The 17013-nt window shown below is 40.0% G+C and overlaps 1 protein-coding gene and 1 pseudogene across 2 annotated transcripts in view; both read left to right on the forward strand.

The window, feature by feature from the left end:
* Positions 1–17013, forward strand: part of CHST9 (carbohydrate sulfotransferase 9) — a 282453-nt gene that overhangs the window by 252077 nt on the left and 13363 nt on the right. The window contains exon 5 of one of the 2 annotated variants that reach the window (XM_037805589.1): positions 3534–3571. In XM_037805589.1, coding sequence (XP_037661517.1) covers positions 3534–3571 — 38 coding nt within the window. Of the gene's footprint in view, positions 1–3533; positions 3572–11634; positions 11702–17013 lie in introns of those variants that run through there. The other variant, XM_037805590.1, reaches the window with a different exon arrangement.
* Positions 14914–15895, forward strand: LOC119511857 (annotated as a pseudogene).

Consider the following 17013-nt stretch of genomic DNA (forward strand, 5'->3'; position numbering starts at 1 on the left):
CTCCTCCAGATTTGGGGAGATACAACGAATCCTGCACTCACTCTGACCTTTTGCCAAAGAAACTTGTATCTGGCCGGTCTGGTCATCCCAAGACTCAGCTCAGGTTTGTGACTTGGGTTCCCACGTGTAGGCTGGGCTCTCAGAGTAAGGCTGCCCTGGTGCCACCACCCAAGGGCCCCTGATTATACATACTGCACAACAGAATTTAAAAGAAGCCTATATATTCACTGTAGCTGCGCCAAGGAATCTTACTTCAGTAAATAGTAGTTTAGTGAAACAAGATGGGGGAAATTTGGGTAAATTCAAACTAAAAGGATAATTATAGTGTTGATCTTCATGAAAAGTAAGATTGTGATCTTTTAAGTTATCTAAAATTAACTCTCAGTCCTTCACTTCAAGTCCCACGACTTTGAACCTGTATTGTGTTCCTAATACAGAATCGTGACATTCCAGACGTCCTATAAAACAGGAAAAAAGGGACCTTTGACATGATCACTATTCTCTTGGAAAAACGATTGGAAGTAAATACAAAAAAGGGTTTCTACTACAAAACCAAATATTTGGTATGGTCCAGAATTCATCAGCAGTCAATTGCAAGCTGTAATATTTTCCATTTGAGATTTTTTAACTTATGCACATTTCCTTTCATGAGAGAGCCAGAGCCAGAAGAAGCTGCCTTTGAAATGTGGCAGGCTGGTACATGCCTCCAGCCACTGACGCCCTGAAGCCCCACCAGTCATTAAGTAAATATGTATTGAATACTTGGTATGTGCCAGTCTTACACCGGCCCTGAGACAACAACATTAAACAAAAAGGACAGAGCCTCTGACCTCAGGGAGCTTACATTACAGCATGGGAGACAAGCAAAGGAGCAAGCAAATGTTCAAATAAATAAAATAATTGTAAGTCACATGAGAAGTGCTATGAAAGAAACAAGTGATGGGCAGCACACCCTGCATTTAGGAAGTATCTGACGCACCGAAGGTGTTATATTTTTTAGAATGAACATAATGTTGGACTCATACCTTCAGCTTGTTATGTTAGGAGACATAGCTACACAACTAATGAATCTATAGTTTCGAGGGTCTAGAAGGTTGCCCAAAAGAGCTGGAATCTGAGAAATTATTTTACTTGCTGGGACCTACCTTTCAAAACAGACTTTAAACGGCAGATTCTTCCAAATATGTGCATGGCTTCAGAAGGTCTCTTAACTGCCTGAGATGGTCACATTTTGATGTGTGTTGGCATTTTTCTGCAGAGCAATTCATAGCTGCTCTTTGATTTTCAAAGGCGCCTGTCACCCGGAAGAGGGTATGAACTGCTGCTTTAAACGGGTTAGGCAGTGAAAGAAATTCCCCTGGAGTTTTCTTTGACTTGAAGTGATTAATCAAACTACTTACAATGAGGTTCACCACAAAGAGAGTTTGGAGAATTTGAGACAATTAGCCTGGAATTATAAATCTTAGAGAAATAGGTCTACTCAAATGTTGGTGGGGGTGGGTGGAAGTGTCTCTATAACTTCCATTACTAAATCTCATGAAAAGACAACAGGGTTTTCCAAAGCTACCTTAATTGTAAGCCAAAAGAACAATGTCCGTGACCTCCCTCTGCAGTTTATTATCCTCCATTTTGGTTTTATAGAAGACATAATGGCATGAAACTGAGCTTAAAATTAAAGGATTCTGGAGTAGCTTTTTCTGTGTTCTACTTAACCTGCTCCCCCAACAACCTTATCAGGTGTTTTAATTTTTCTCCCTTCTAGTTCTTATCCATTCAAAATCTGGAGGGACAAGGCCCAAATATATCAGGCAGATAAGACTGGTTTTATCCTGAAAATCATCTAATGCTATGTGTCAAGAGAAGCAGCGTTTTACCTTAGAACTTTGGGAGGCCATGTAAACTTGGACAATTTTCTTAACTTATTTAAACCCCAGTTTCCCAATCTAAAAATGAAGAAATAACTGTCTCTACTTCACAGGGATGTTCCAAAGAGCTTCCCTCCCCTGCCCCTTGAGGAACAGCCAGATCAGAGCATTAGAAGTTGTCTGAATGTCAGACTTGTCATGTCAGCTTTCAAAACCTCCAAATATCATCATTCTAACTCTGTGCACAAGCCGCACTCAATAACTCAATAACCCGCCTCAGAAATGTCACCTGTTCCAGGCATCACCTCCTTTCCCGCTCTCCCTGCCTTGGCTCACACCCTCGTAACTGCGGCATGGGCCTGCATGAGGTCATTGGTTTCTCTACCTCTAATTCACCTCTTCCCCTCTAACCCATCCTCTGCACCTTCACCAGAGTTTTCTTTCTATAGAACAGCCTTAGTCACCTCATCCCTCCTCTGGAAAGCCTTTGCTGACTTCCCACTGCCTGCAAAGCCTTTCTCCATCCTGCCTCAAGTCAACAACCTCTTCCCCTCTCCCCACATGCCTCATGAGAGCCACTCAGAACTTCTCAGAATTTACCCAAACACACCCTGTTCTCTCCTGCCTCCTAGACTTGACTTGTCCTGTCCCAACTGACAGGAACGCCCCTCTCTCATTGTTTGCCTGCAAAGTTCATATTTATTTCCTTTTTTAATCCTCACAAATCTGGAGAGAGGTGAATAGTTTTAACACTTTGCTATGGGGGGGGGGGGGTAAACAGGCCAGAGCATTGAGTAACTGGCCCCAAATCAAATACCCAGTAAATAGCAGTAATCAGATACCAGGTTGTCATCTACTCCATTTTCTAGACTCCAACAGGCTGCTAAATTATTAGGTTACAATAATTTAATTAGTATTTCCTCATGAATTTCATCAGGTTTCCCTTGGTCCAAAGGAAACAAAACCAAGATTTGTAGTGCCATTGTCACCCCTGCCATCCCCTCCAATCTGCTCTCCCTCAGCAACCAGAGTTGAGTGGTCCTTTAGAATGCAAAGCTGACCGTCCACTGCAGTTCCCCTACCTCTACCCCTGCCTAGACCCCCTTAATGTCTGGCTTTCCACTGCTCTTAGGATGATTACAAATCTCCCAAATATGGTCAACATCTCTGGCAGTACCATAATGCCAAAGTATAATAATGCCATCATCTTCTTCACAAGAAGAAGTTTTATAAAGTAGCACTTCTCTCTTCTGCCTCCTCGGTCTCCTTTGTCTGGCCCTCAAGGTTCCACGAACTCAGTGTTATTATTATACTTGAACAGGTTGTTGTTGTCTGGTAACCTTTGACTGGCTGTTACTCAAATTTCTCTTCAATCCTTTTCATCTCTTCATCATTTCTCTGCCTAAGTTTAATACATTCTATAGCACCCATCCTGAACTTCACTCCATTTTTGTTATCTTTGTTTAATGTGATTTGTTTAGGTTTTGACTTTTTTTTTTCATTCTGATCATTGGAGTGATTGTAAATGTTCATAGTGTGATTACAATCCTTGCTCAGAGAGCCCATGATTGGACTTGGATTTTTGACTCAGAACAGAACCAGATCAAGTACTGCATTTTATTCATTTTCATTCTTTAATGTTAAACTTCTTTCTGCTTTCTCTTGCAGTGACTAGAGAAAAAATCCAGGAACAAATCATCAACCAGGTATCTCCTTGCTTTTCATAAACTGTAATAAAAATTTTTGCTTTAAATGTTAACAATTAAGCATTCTTAAAAGCAAAAAAGGGGGCAATACTAATTATTGGATACAAATAATACACATGTAATCAGTTCTGAAAACAAATAAATTGGTCACATGTGGCTGATTGTACTTTATCTTGGTCTCCCCCAACTTCATACCTTCTCTCCACCCCCCCACACCCAAGTATGGCAAACCCATGGGAAACAGCAGAAAAGTAGAACCCTGACAGTTCAGACTTGTAAGTGTCCCTCTGACCATATCATGACCCTAGCATAGATACTATCATGGCTGCAAATAAATACTTTTATCTACTTTTCCCTTAACTAAGGTGACTCTTCCCTGTGATTTTCCCAAGTTTTAATTCACCCAGCAGAAAGCCACTCACTCCCAAAGAGTAAGAACTGAAACCCTAGCAGTGGAAACCTACAGTTGACTTTTCATTCCGGTTTTACGTTTCTACTCACAGTTAGCCAACTCCTTCCTCTCTGCTTCACTGCTTCCTTACCCAACGTTTTTGTGAATTTACTTTTTTACATTTACAGGTAGATGGAGTGATTTATAACTGTTTGAGGTGCCTGAGACACTCAGCCACACATATAAACCAAGGAAGGTCTTCACCAAAATCATGACTTGCCCCCCATTCCCAACTGGTCTTTACAGGAGGCCAGTCTGGCTGCATTTCCCCCAAATACCACCTGTGTCACAGGGAACGCAGACACTGGCCTGAGGCAAAATATCCTCAGGTTTCACTCACAGACACAGATCTCCATGCCTCTTTTTTTTTCTCCTCTGACGTAAATTATAACTCACCCTTGCCAAGGAGAAGAGCGGTAAATCTACATTTATACCAGTTAGGGGTACATTTTTCAAGGTTTTTTTCCCCTAATGCACTCCAAAATAAACTCTAATTCTAGTCCCCACTGTCATTCCACCCAAATTAAGTTCTAGCTTTACCTAATATGTCCCAGATGCCTTCTAACCCATCAAGCTTTAAAAGTACTCAATTTATTTGACTAACATACCATACTGTAAATTCAGTAGGAAAAATTTAATGCTTATCAGATGCCATTTTGCTTTGGAATGTGATTGTCAGCATTCACCCGCAGCAGCAGCCATCTTACTACCTGAAAATGTCATCGTTATGTAACAGCAAAGTACATTTCAAATAGTTTGGCCACTTCAAATAGTTTATTTGCTGTTTGATCTGTGTTTCTTTATCATTTTATTTTCAATTGTTTGTACATACTCAAGTGACTTGGTCAGGTTGACCAACAGTTAATCACAAAAGTTCATTGCTGCCATTTTTTATTTATTTAAGTCACATAGGGAAACTTTTCTTTATAAAGGGACCTATTTTCTTATTAACAAGTTAAAGCAGTTGGTCAACAAATATATAAAGCCCAGTTCTCGTGGGGCAGATTTTCATTTCCTGTATTTTCCTTCTTTTTGCATTTAGCTAAACTAATTGAATAAGTAGATGCCAAAATAGAACACTAAATATTTACTCATAATCTTAAACATTGATCTGGTGCCAGATAAAATCATAATGGTTTCCAGTCCCAGTAAGAGAGTGAAATTGGATTTGAATAAATAGAGGGTAGGGCCTTAAGTATATTCATTACATAGCCATTCTCAGAATAAATAATGGTATTTTTCAATCAGCATCTGCCAGCTAATATCTCTAATTCTATAATGGAATTTCTATTCATTTTTCTCCCGAATCGGGAGGTGTGTGCCTCACTCTTGAGGTAAGAATAAACTGGCAATGCAATTCTAAGAGACATCTTAGGCCTCTAATTTATCTAAATTCTAGCAAAGTGTCAAGAAAATGAAATCACTCCCTTCTTTAAGTCTGTCTGCCATCAAAAGAATTTGGCTCTTGAGAAACATTTTTGAAAACTCTATTTGGGTAATCAATACAATGGTCTCTCTAAGAAAGGAATGTAAACTGGAGGACTATTGAACCTTAATCTTGCCCCTGAATCTTTCCATTAGGTACTATAGATGGTGTAATTAAATTGAAATTGAAAATCGAGTCCTTTTTTTACCCAGTAGGCAAGCTATGAGTTGCACACCAATGTGAGAAATCGGGGCTGGAGTGGAAAGGAAGCCCTTTTCTGCTGGCCAATATCCAGCATGTTTTTTTAGCCATCAGCTATTTTACCACACCTGAGCTCTGAGAACAAACAACTATTTGAGTCCTCTGGAGGGAACACTGAATTCTTTCCTGTGTAATTCACTGGGGAAATTAGTATTCTTTTTTAAAGCAACTTGTAAATGCAGCTTGTTTACGAGAAGAGGACAAAAATGAGCAGTGAACTGCTTGGCAGCTCATGTCCTAGAATGAGATGAATGCATGACCCATTTTTTTCAGCTGTCTCTTTGGCAGGGCAGCGCTGCAACAATTTCCCATCTGAAAAATGTTCCTTGCAGAGCTGAGATCTCCTATAGGTTTTTGTGTATATATTTTACTAGGTGCATTAAGTAATACCTTATAATTCTACCCAAAAAAAAATACCTTCAAAACCAAATTAAAATATGATTGATAAAAGAATGGGAAAACCAAATATAAAAACCTTTTAGTTTAACTTTTGGAAACTGCCTTTTCATTTGGTAGACAATTGAAAGCTGTGGTGAATAAATGCCTTGTGTTTGTGCAGTGAGGTGACAAAGAGGGATGCCAACTATTGGGCTGGGTTTCTTGTGGTAGAGAATATTGGTAGAGAACATTCATGGTCCAGCGCTGGCTATCGGAAGTCTTGCCTCCAATGACTGCCCCCATTCAGTGAGAGGCCACACCATCTACCTGCCAATACAGCCAGAAACCTCAGGGCCATCCTCAACTCCCTCTCTCCCTCAGACCACAGAGCACTTCTGATTTGGTCCCCCAGATGCCTCTTGAGTGCATATCCTCCTCCCAGGCTCAGGACCCTCATCAGTTCAGCCTCTCATCTCTCTTGCCCACTGGCATGCTGCCTCAATCCCACCACCTTTCCATTCATCCATTCTTCTGCCCCAGTTTACTTCCTAAAGTATCAGTTGCATAGGATCCCTCCTCTACTTAAAAACAAACATGAAACACACCAACCTTCCCCATTTTTAGCAGTGATTATCAACCCTGCCTATGTGGTATTATCATCCATGGAGCGTGTCGACACAGATTCTGAGACCCACACCCAACCCAAGAAACCTGGGGTCAGTAGGCCTAGAGTTGAGTTCAAACATAGCATAACCTTAGACCTGACCTAGAGCAGACTCTAGGGGGTGGGGTGGGGTGGAGTGACGGAGGGTGGGTGGGATGGCTTACAAGGCCCCAAAAATCACAAACACTAAAATACAAGGACATTTTTCTTTTTTCAACCTCATGAGAAAGTTGTCTTAGTTTGCTGAAGCCAACTGTTCTAGTTCGCTAATGCTGCTGGGATGCAAAACACCAGAAATGGATTGGCTTTCATAAAAGGGGGTTTATTTGGTTACACAGTTACAGTCTTAAGGCCATGAAGTGTCCAAGGTAACGCATCAACAATCGGGAACCTTCACTGGAGGATGGCCAGTGGCGTCTGCAAAAACTCTGTTAGCTGGGAAGGCATGTGGCTGGCGTTTGCTCCATAGTTCTGGTTTCAAAATGGCTTTCTCCCTGGACATTCCTCTCTAGGCCACAGCTCCTCCTCAGAATGTCACTCTTAGTTGCTCTTGAGGTGTTTGTCCTCTCTTAGCTTCTCCAGAGCAAGAGTCTGCTTTCAACGGCCATCTTCAAACTGTCTCTCATCTGCAGCTCCTCTCTCAGCTTCTGTGCATTCTTCAAAGTGTCCCTCTTGGCTGTAGCAAACTTGCTTCTTCTGTCTGAGCTTATATAGTGCTCTGGTAAACTAATCAAGGCCCATGCTGAATGGGTGGGGCCACACCTCCATGGAAATATCCAATCAGAGTCACCACCCACAGTTGGGTGGGTCACATCTCCATGGAAACACTCAAAGAATTACAATCTAATTAACACTGATATGTCTGCCCACACAAGATTACATCAAAGATAATGGCATTTTGGGGGACAAAATACATGCAAACCAGCACACCGATGAAATGCAACATACCAGAAATGAGATGCCTTTTGCAATGGAGATTTATTAACTTACAAGCTTACAGTTCTTAGGCTGTGAAAATGTCCAAGTCAAGGCATCAACAGGTGATGCTTTCTCCTTGAAGACCAGCTACTGGTGAGCTCGGGCTTCTCTGTCACATAGCAAAGCACACAGCAAAGTCTGCTGGTCCTTCTCTCCCGGGTTTCATTGCTTTCAGTTTCTGGCTTCAGTGGCTTTTTCTCTCAGCTTCTCTGGGGCTTTCTTCTCTATTAGCTTCTCTGTGTGTTTCTCTAAATTTCATCTCTTAGCTTCTCTGTGTCCTTCTCTCTAAACTTCTCTGGGCCTTTTTCTGTCTTTTATCCTCTTATAAGAGGATTAAGACCCATCTTCAATGAGGTGGGTCATATCTCAATTGAAAAAACCTAACCAAAAAGTCCCACCTACAATAGTTCCATACCCATAGGAATGGATTAAAAGAACATGATCTTTTCTGAGGTACATACAGCTTCAAACCATCACAGTTGCTTATTAAAGTTTGATAGCAGATTGAGCACAAAATATGGGAGCGGGACACAGGCACTGAACTGGGTTCTCTAGGCTGGGGGGCAAGATTGGGCCTTTGCCATGGAAAGTAGAGGAGTGGGTGCGTTAGCCTCCAGGTAGCCACTCCAGAGCCCCCAAAGTAGGAGGAAGTGTAAGCAGACTGCATTCTCCAAGTAACTGTGCTTCCACCCTTCCCTCTGCTAAGGGGTACAGTTTTAGGAGGTTCTCAGAACTTTCTGGCAATCCTCAATTGGAAAAGTGAGGCATGAGGGAAGAGACCCTGTCCTCCCCAGGCACCTGACAAGCTTGACCAAGTCGTTCCCCATCCCCACTGGGGGCAGTTCCAGCCACTGCCCAGGAGTCGCCGGCCTTCTGCCTGGCCTGCCCTGCCCCTGAACACCCATCCTGCCACTCAGACCCCTAGCAGCAGGGTGGGCCTCAGGGAGAACGGGGCTCCTTTACCCTCCCAGTCCCAGAGTGCTCCCTTGGGACATCCCGTAGGTTCTGGGTGGGAGCAAGAGACAGGCCTCAGGTATTAACTTGCTTCAAAACTTTTAAATATTTAGACAAATTACGTGGGCTTCTATTCACACTCTTGCTCTAGGTCCCACAAATTTGGGAACAATCCTCTTCTGGTATCTGTGATTTTAAAAGTGCAGCAAGTGTTTCTAATGCAAAGCCAGGGTTGAAAAACCACTTGCCTACAGGATAAAAGCCTAACCTTTGAGAAAGAAAAATAAGCCCTATGATCTCATTCTCCTTTGGAAAGAATGTTCCCTAGATATATTTCCCATTCTGCTCTTTTATGCACTCTGTCTCTCGTATCAAACTACTTCACTTACAAACTACCCCCTTCTCTGCATGTACAACATTTACCCATATTCCAAGACCCAACTCAGATACCACCTCTTCCATGAAGATATTCTTTATCACACAGCTAAGAAAAATCTCTCCCTCTTCTTTGAGACATACTATTTTATTTGCCTCTTTGCTATAGACCTTTCCTTTGCATATTCTACTCTATATTCTAATTTTTTGTATCCCAATATGATTTCTGTGACTAGATAGGATTTCATCTTTAAAGGAGGAAATCATGTTTGGTTCATTTCTATATCCATTGTCAGGCCTTGAACATTATAAAAACTCAACCCAATTGCTGGCTGAATGTAAATTGTTCAGCTCATTAAATGATTCTCCTAGTAGCCAGATACTGGCTACTCCCTAAACACAGGAGTGCTCAAACCTTTTGTGTCACTGATCCTTATAAGGTAGGAAACAGGTGTTGTCCCTTGCCCTCCCAGAGAGGGAATCTAAACCAAAACCAGAAGGGACAGGCCAAGACTACCCCTGGTCTCTACAGCAGTCACAGAGCCAGGAAAATGAAAGAATCAAGTGCTGGGACGTCCAAATTGTCATTTCACTTTTGTGTCCACATTCCATGATTGCCTGCAGAATGTTAAACAGTTTGCTTGGGTCAAGACTTGGTTACCTGATTTCTTTTCCTCTATGGTAAACATGGCAACACCATTCTCTGCTGCCTTTGCAGTGTAGGGTGGACTCTAGAACTTCTAAATTTAAAGCAGGATTGCATTACCTCATGCTATTCTTATTGAAATAGCCATGCACTCGAGGAGATAATTTTGACCTAATGATATTTTCCCTTTTCAAGTTCAGAACTAATAGGGCTAGCAAAGATCCCACCCTCCTAATTCTCTTTAAATAGTACCCTCTGAAATCAGAAGTAGTGCTTTAAAAAAGCTATCCAACTTAAGAGTCCTTTTTAAAAAATGCTGGAAAGCAAGAGTGGGATCAAAAAGTGGAAGGATCAGAAAGTGGTGGCACAATGAAGGATTTATAAAAGAGGTCTTTAGTAAAGGTCAGATGATGTCCTACCTAGAAAATACTAAGATGCAAGGGAAGATACGGAATGACTTAGGGCTGGGGCTCAGCTCTTCAGTCAGAAGCCAAGAAAATGGAAATATGGTGGAAGTCTCTTTATCTGTGGAAATGTGTACAATACTGGCAAGACAAAGGGAGGATGAGAAAATGGCCCTAGGGTCTTTGTTAAAGCATGAACAACAAGAAGAAAATAACAATTGGAATAAAGAAAATTATTTCTTAGCAACACTGAGAGGCTATTAGCAACCACACATGCAAATAGTTCTAACGCACTTGAAATGCTTCTGAATAATAGCTGCCAATAATTGTGCTAATCACTCAATGCTCTGTATCCTATTTATTTGTCACAACAGCTCTACAGAGGTAGGTGTTGTAATCTCCGTTTTATACATGTGGAAACTCGGGCTTGAGAAGTTTAGTAATTTTCCAGGTCCTGCAGGGCTTAGCACTGAATTCATAATAATAACGGTATTTTAGCACTTAATAAGTTCCCTGTGTGCAAGCACTATGCTAAATTTTACATTAAAGGATCTCATTTAAACCTCACAATAACCACCCTGTGAGGGAGATACAAATCAAGGGATTCGGATTAGAGGAGTTAAGTAGCTTGCCCAAGATGTCACATATGAATTAGGTGCTCCCATGTGAAGAATGGTGAGATTCTACACTACTCTAAAAATCCTATCAGCAAAGACAGGCAGCTGATGATTGGCAAAGCTGGAATCTGAACCCAGGCATTTCGCATTCTGAAAACCTTTCTCTTCACCACCATGCTGTACCACTACTTCCTCTGGAAGCAGTTCTAGTAAATAAATGATCCAGCTAAGGCCGCACTCCAATTTTGATACCAACACCCAAGCAGTGGTTATGAGACCCTGAAACACAGCTACATACAATATACAATGCCTTTTTTCAAAGCATTTTAACAATCAAAATGAGTGTCTACTTATGCTGGAAGTTAAATTACTTTTTAAAATTAAATAAGTGAAAAATCAAGTGAATCTGGTCTAAAAGAAAACTATTTGTCTTCTGAAAAGAGATTTAAAACAGGAAAAAAAAATACAGTGATATTATCTGTTGCCCATTGGCAATTTTTCCTAAGCAGAACCCAGTCAAAAATATTATAAATGTAAAACCAGAATTGAAGTAGAAACCTCTATCCTCACCAACTCTAAAATGTTTTCTTGTTCTTCTATTTTCCAGAAAAGTATCTTACTTCTAAAAATTCTTTTGTAAGTTCTTCACTATAAGTCATTGCTTATATATTGGTATGGAAAAAAAAAAACATTGGAAACTGAAATTTGGTGCTGAAAAATGTATCATCTATTAAAAAGAATAAAGAAGTTTCTTTACAACCTAATGTAAATGAATCACATCACCTAAGATGCTATCACCCAAAAGGCCAGTGAATTCGATATTGTGAGTGATTTTCTAGTCAGTCTATTTCTCTTATTTTTCCTCCTCTCTTTTGCATTTTTCTAATCATATCCCTCCCTACTTGTTAGCATCTGTACCTAAAGAAGGGCTGGATAACTGAAAATTTTCAGCTGAGCAGGTTTTATCAGCAAAATGGTAAGCACCATCATTTGGGGTTTTTCTCTCAATACATAGAAACAAACTGCAATAGCCACTTTCTACTAGCCAAAAACCCAAATAGTAGAGACCCTTTAGCACTTGGTAACTCAAACAACACCTCCATATACAATGTCTTCCACTTTCTTCTTGGGTTAAAGCTATGGTCAGAATGGGCAATGAGCCAGTTTGTCAACATGTGTGACTATACATTCTTAAATGTAGTATTTTCAAATCTACCTTTTAAACTATTTAATCTATGTCATTCTTTCTTCTCATGATAACTGAATGTGGGATTCAATGAAAATTTTATGTCTTTGGGATTGTTTATATGGGGCAGTTCAGTAGAAATTTTGAGGAAAAGTTCTTTGATGACAAAAAATAATTGTGTTTTAAGAAGAAGTGACCATTAGTCCCAGGTGATTTCTGTAGAATCCACGTAATACATATTATATAGACCTCTTAGGGCACAGCCCCTTGGGCAGGCATAGATGGACCTTCCTAATAATGTGTGCAGACATTTGTAAGTATCTGCATTTTACTGAGAAAATGTGCCTTGGCCATCATCAGAATCTCAAGAGTAAAGAATGCTGCAGGGTTTCTACCTCTTACTAGAGGGAGAAAAGTGGTAACAGTTATCCCCTTCATTATGCGTATACTGAAGCCAATTTTATTTAACTTTATTTGCTAAAGTAGCACTTATCAGAGAACACATTTGGGGGAATGAAAAGAAATACAAATAAATAGTGAAAATTCAGTGTATTGGAAAGGATTCCAGTGAAAGCTACCTCATCTTTATTATCCTTAGTGTGGAAAAAGTTATTAACCATAGAAGTGTTATGTTACATTCTGTGGTTGATCATCAAACAAGGGTAAAATAAACAAGATTCTTCAGTGTTTCATCACTGATATGTGCCTTGCCAAAAAATGTATTACAAGGGAATATTTTCATCTTACTATTACTGGATAATTCAATTAAGCCAATGTTCTGTGGATGTGGAATAATGTAATTTACCATGTTGAATGATTAGCCAATCAGATTGCTCTCATTTTCTAAGGCAATGGATTGACTAAAATGTGACTATAAACAAAAAAGATTTTATTAAGCATAATCTACTTTGTAAACAAATGAAATTAATTCTTTGCCTGACCTAAAGCTTTGAAAATGAAAGACCAAAATTGAACACATGCTTCCAATTTTGGTTCTGTTACTAAGATGACACTTAATATAAAAGTTACAATTTAACTCCCCCTCAAGTATTCCATACTTGAGACTAAATGACTCTTAGAAATATGCTCATCAACAGATGGGAGCCACTTATGGCCTCATAAACTCCAAAGCAAGTGAAATTATCTCAGCAAAATAGAAAGAGATTACAATAAAGCCTCATCTGGTTATCTCAGAGATGACTGATGTACTGCATTGCCTATTGCTGCGTTGATGCAATGAATATTGACAGATAATCACCCTCCTTCATACGAGTGAAGCACTGAAGAGACAAATGCCAGTGCTATATGCTTTCAATCAATCAATAAGCAATTTTGAAACCATGCTGTGTTGAGGGCTGTGCTAAGTAAGTGCTAGAGAGAATGTGAAAGAAAGTGCAGACACGGTGCCTGCTCTAGAGGAATTTTCTATCTTGAAAGAGAAGATAGAAAATTGCACTGAGTAACAGAGTGTGTTATTACATGGTTGCTTATTAAATGCACAGCATAGGTGTTGAGTTTGGAGAAGTCAATAACCAATGAAAACAAGAACGGTTGGGAAGATGTTCCTGGAGAATATAGGAATTTAACAGGTCCTTGAAGGATAGACAGCCATTTAAAGAACAGTCGGATCATGGAGGGCTTAAAAAACAATTTAAGAAGGAAATTTCAGATTTGATTCAGCAAGAAATATATTGTGGTGGTACTGAAATTTTGGAGTTGGGAAATGATCTCAGAAAAATTAGTATGGAACTTTTCTCGAACCATATCCTGCATTCTTCTTTTTGTTCCTTCTCCACTAGTACAAGCCCTTAATCTCTCTCTAGGCTACTCTAATTTTTTTCCTACTTCCACTCGTTACCAGCCTCTAGTCCATTCTCCCCAGGGCAGACAGAGTGTGCTAAGATGTAAACCATATCACGCTATCCCCTGTCTAAAACCTCCAGTGGCCTATATTATGCCTCCAATAAAATCCACAGCCCTTTGCATGATCAGATGTTCCAGTGCTGGGTGGTCCTGCCTCCCTCTGTGATTTCTTCTTGTGTGGGCCTGTGACCTTCTCGCCCACCAGACAGTCACACTGGCTGCCTTCTGCCCTCCCCCTGACCAGGCTGGCTCCCCTGCAAGGGCCTGTTGCATGTGCTGCTCCTGCCTGCAATGTCCTGGGGAACTTCTTGTGGCTTAGATCTCAGCTCAAGCTTCCATCCTCAGACAGCTGTCTGCAGACATCTATTTAATGTAGCCCACCCCCACTCCCCCACACTTACGCTCTATCACGTCACTCTGTTTTCAATTTTTTTATCACACTTATCAATATCTAAACTTTTCTTGTTCATTCTTGATTTATTTGTTTGTTACCTATCTTCACCCACAAGAATGTAAGTACCATGAGATCTGGGGCCTTGTCAGTGTGGTTATACCCTCTAGTCCCAGTGCCAGGAAACAATACACATATTAGGAGCTCAATATTTCTTGCATAAATGCGTTGTTTAATTCTTTCCACTAGCTGGCTATGGCAATAGTTTGGACATGAAAAGTCTCTAAATGAAATATTGGTAGAGGGAATGAACATTTTAGGAGAACATAGAATTTGATGTTTGAATACAAGAAATGAAGGAAGAAGCTAAGACAAGGATTAAAAAGAGGTTCCCGGTGTACACGGTATAGACAGGGACATTAGCTAGTATTCACTCTACTCTCTGTAATGAGGGAAAACAGTGGGTTACAAGAAACTGAACTGTATCTGCCTCTATCTGCCTCTTACTATCAACAGACTCACTTTCAACTTTCATTTGCAAAAAAGCCAGGAAAGTTTTACTAAACTTTTTTTTTCTGAAAAAAAAAAAAAAAAGGTAATATAAAATTATAGCAAAAAAAAAAAGGAACCTGAACTTTAGTAACACAGCTAGAACATCCACACAAGTGGCAGCAGTGGTGGGAGAAAGGATTTAATTTAATTGATTATCCATGGTTGTTGGTTGTTCCCTAGTTTCACAATGGTAGAAGCTGCACATCTTTTTGAAGGGACTGAGAAGCTACTGGAGGTTTGGTTCTCTAGGCAGCAGCCTGACGCAAACCAAGGATCTTGGGATTTTTGCACCATCTCAAGATCCAAGTGGGACATACTTTTGAAGAATGTGCAATGATCAATCATAAATGTGAGAAAAATCAACAAGCAGGAAGCTTGAAAATAGCATGTTTGTTTCCAAGAGATTTTTCATTTTGACATGTGGTACCACCTTCTTACTGAAAGCACTGGTTCCTCGGTTGAAGCTCGTTAGGGATTAGAGTGGGTTTGACTCAATTCAAAGCTTCTTTTATCCTCGTAAGAATTTCATGAAGCTTTCTCCCCAGGGGCACCCACACCAGAATTTCCAGGAAGAAATAGAGTTTCTTAATGCAATTTTCCCACACAGAGCAGCATATTGTATGGGACATATGAATTCTGACTGTTGGTACTTGTATGCTCTGTTTTTCCAAAGTCGTGTAGTCAGTCAGCCACATCAAACCCTGGGAATTCTGATGAGTAAGCCTGACGCGGCAGTCAAGGACCAGTGCTACATGAAAGCTGGTATTACTGCAAAGGATGTGACCTGATACTAGGTTCTGTCACTGATGCCCTCCTGTTCAATCCTGGTGGGTTTTCAATGAATGGGATAAAATTGGATGGAACATTTTAGACTATTCACATTACTCCAGAACCAGAATTTTTCTGTTACCTTTGAAACAAACTTAAGTCAAACCTATGATGACCTGATCAGGAAAATTTGTGACTGCCTGTTTGTAAATCAGGGTTCTAAATATCATACAGTGCTTTCTTTGCCCCAGAAGACTGAAGGTTTTAAATGCCTTGATTGCCAGAGAGCTATGTTCAATGATTACAACTTTGGTTTTATCAGTTTTGCTGAGAAGCAGCAAAAAAAAGCAGAGTTGATTAAGAAAAATGAAGAAAAAATACAAAAAGAGAATGCACACAGAAGAAGGTAGTGTCTGCTTTGTGGTTAGTGATACTAGGGGCCATGCTTTCTTTCCATAACCACTACCCTGTACTTGCCAAAAGCCCCGAGGTAATCACAGTGCCATCATTCTGAATTGTATGTATTATTATATGAAGGAGCTCGATATCTCGCAGGAATGCTCTCCTCTGTGTTTAAGTATTCTATGCCACTCTTGCTATGAAATTGAAGTGCTTGTAGAAAAAAACTTTTTACTATTAAAACGAGACAAAAATTGTAAAAATAATTCAATTTGGTTTATGCATGGTATATTTCTCCAGGTATCAACCAAAATTCCCCACAGACAAGGCTTTTATCCTCTTTAGGTGTTAGCCACAGCCTAACCATCTGGGACTGTTCTATTAAGTTGCTGCCAGCATTTTGCATCCAGTTACCTCGAGTTGCTAGAATGTATTCTTTGCTAATGTCGTTGAAACCAATTTGTACTTCATACAGTTTTTCCAACAGCAATTAAAGTTTTTCTCCCATGGTGAAGTCCTCTTAAGAAGATGATTGCAGTTATTCATTTTGTAAATGATTATTATAACAGTATTGTTTCCTCCATTTGTGGTTCTCTTCTTGAAGTTCCTTCCTTCCCCCAGCCCCCCAAATAAAGCAATACACTGTTACCCTGTGGGTGCAAACTAATCTTGCATCCCAGAAGGGTAAAGGGGAGTGAAACCTGGTCTCAATTTTCTTTTAAGGTCAAGTAACCCTGACCTCCTTTTTATTGGCATGGTCTCTTTTGGAAGCTGGTAACAAAAATACACTTTAGAGTACTGTAGATTGAGATTAGGGTGCACTGGCAAAACTGGCATGGAAATTTTATGTCATATTGTGCTTACCAGTAAATGAGATTAGCTTCTCATGAGCACCATGTCTTTACTAACTTGCTAAGTAGTAATACAAATGGGCTTTTATCACAAAATTTATTAGCAGGGAGACTTAGCTTAAAGGTTGTACTGATTCTGTAAATCAAGTCGGCTTGGATCATTCACTTTAACTTTTATTTTAGCAACCATTTCCACTAATTTCCATTAATAATATACTGAAAACTTCGGTTCAAAGCAGAATCAACATCTTTTCTATCTTGTGACTTAAAGTTCTGTG

This window comes from Choloepus didactylus, chromosome 16 (assembly GCF_015220235.1).
Source record: "Choloepus didactylus isolate mChoDid1 chromosome 16, mChoDid1.pri, whole genome shotgun sequence".
NCBI lineage: Eukaryota > Metazoa > Chordata > Mammalia > Pilosa > Megalonychidae > Choloepus > Choloepus didactylus.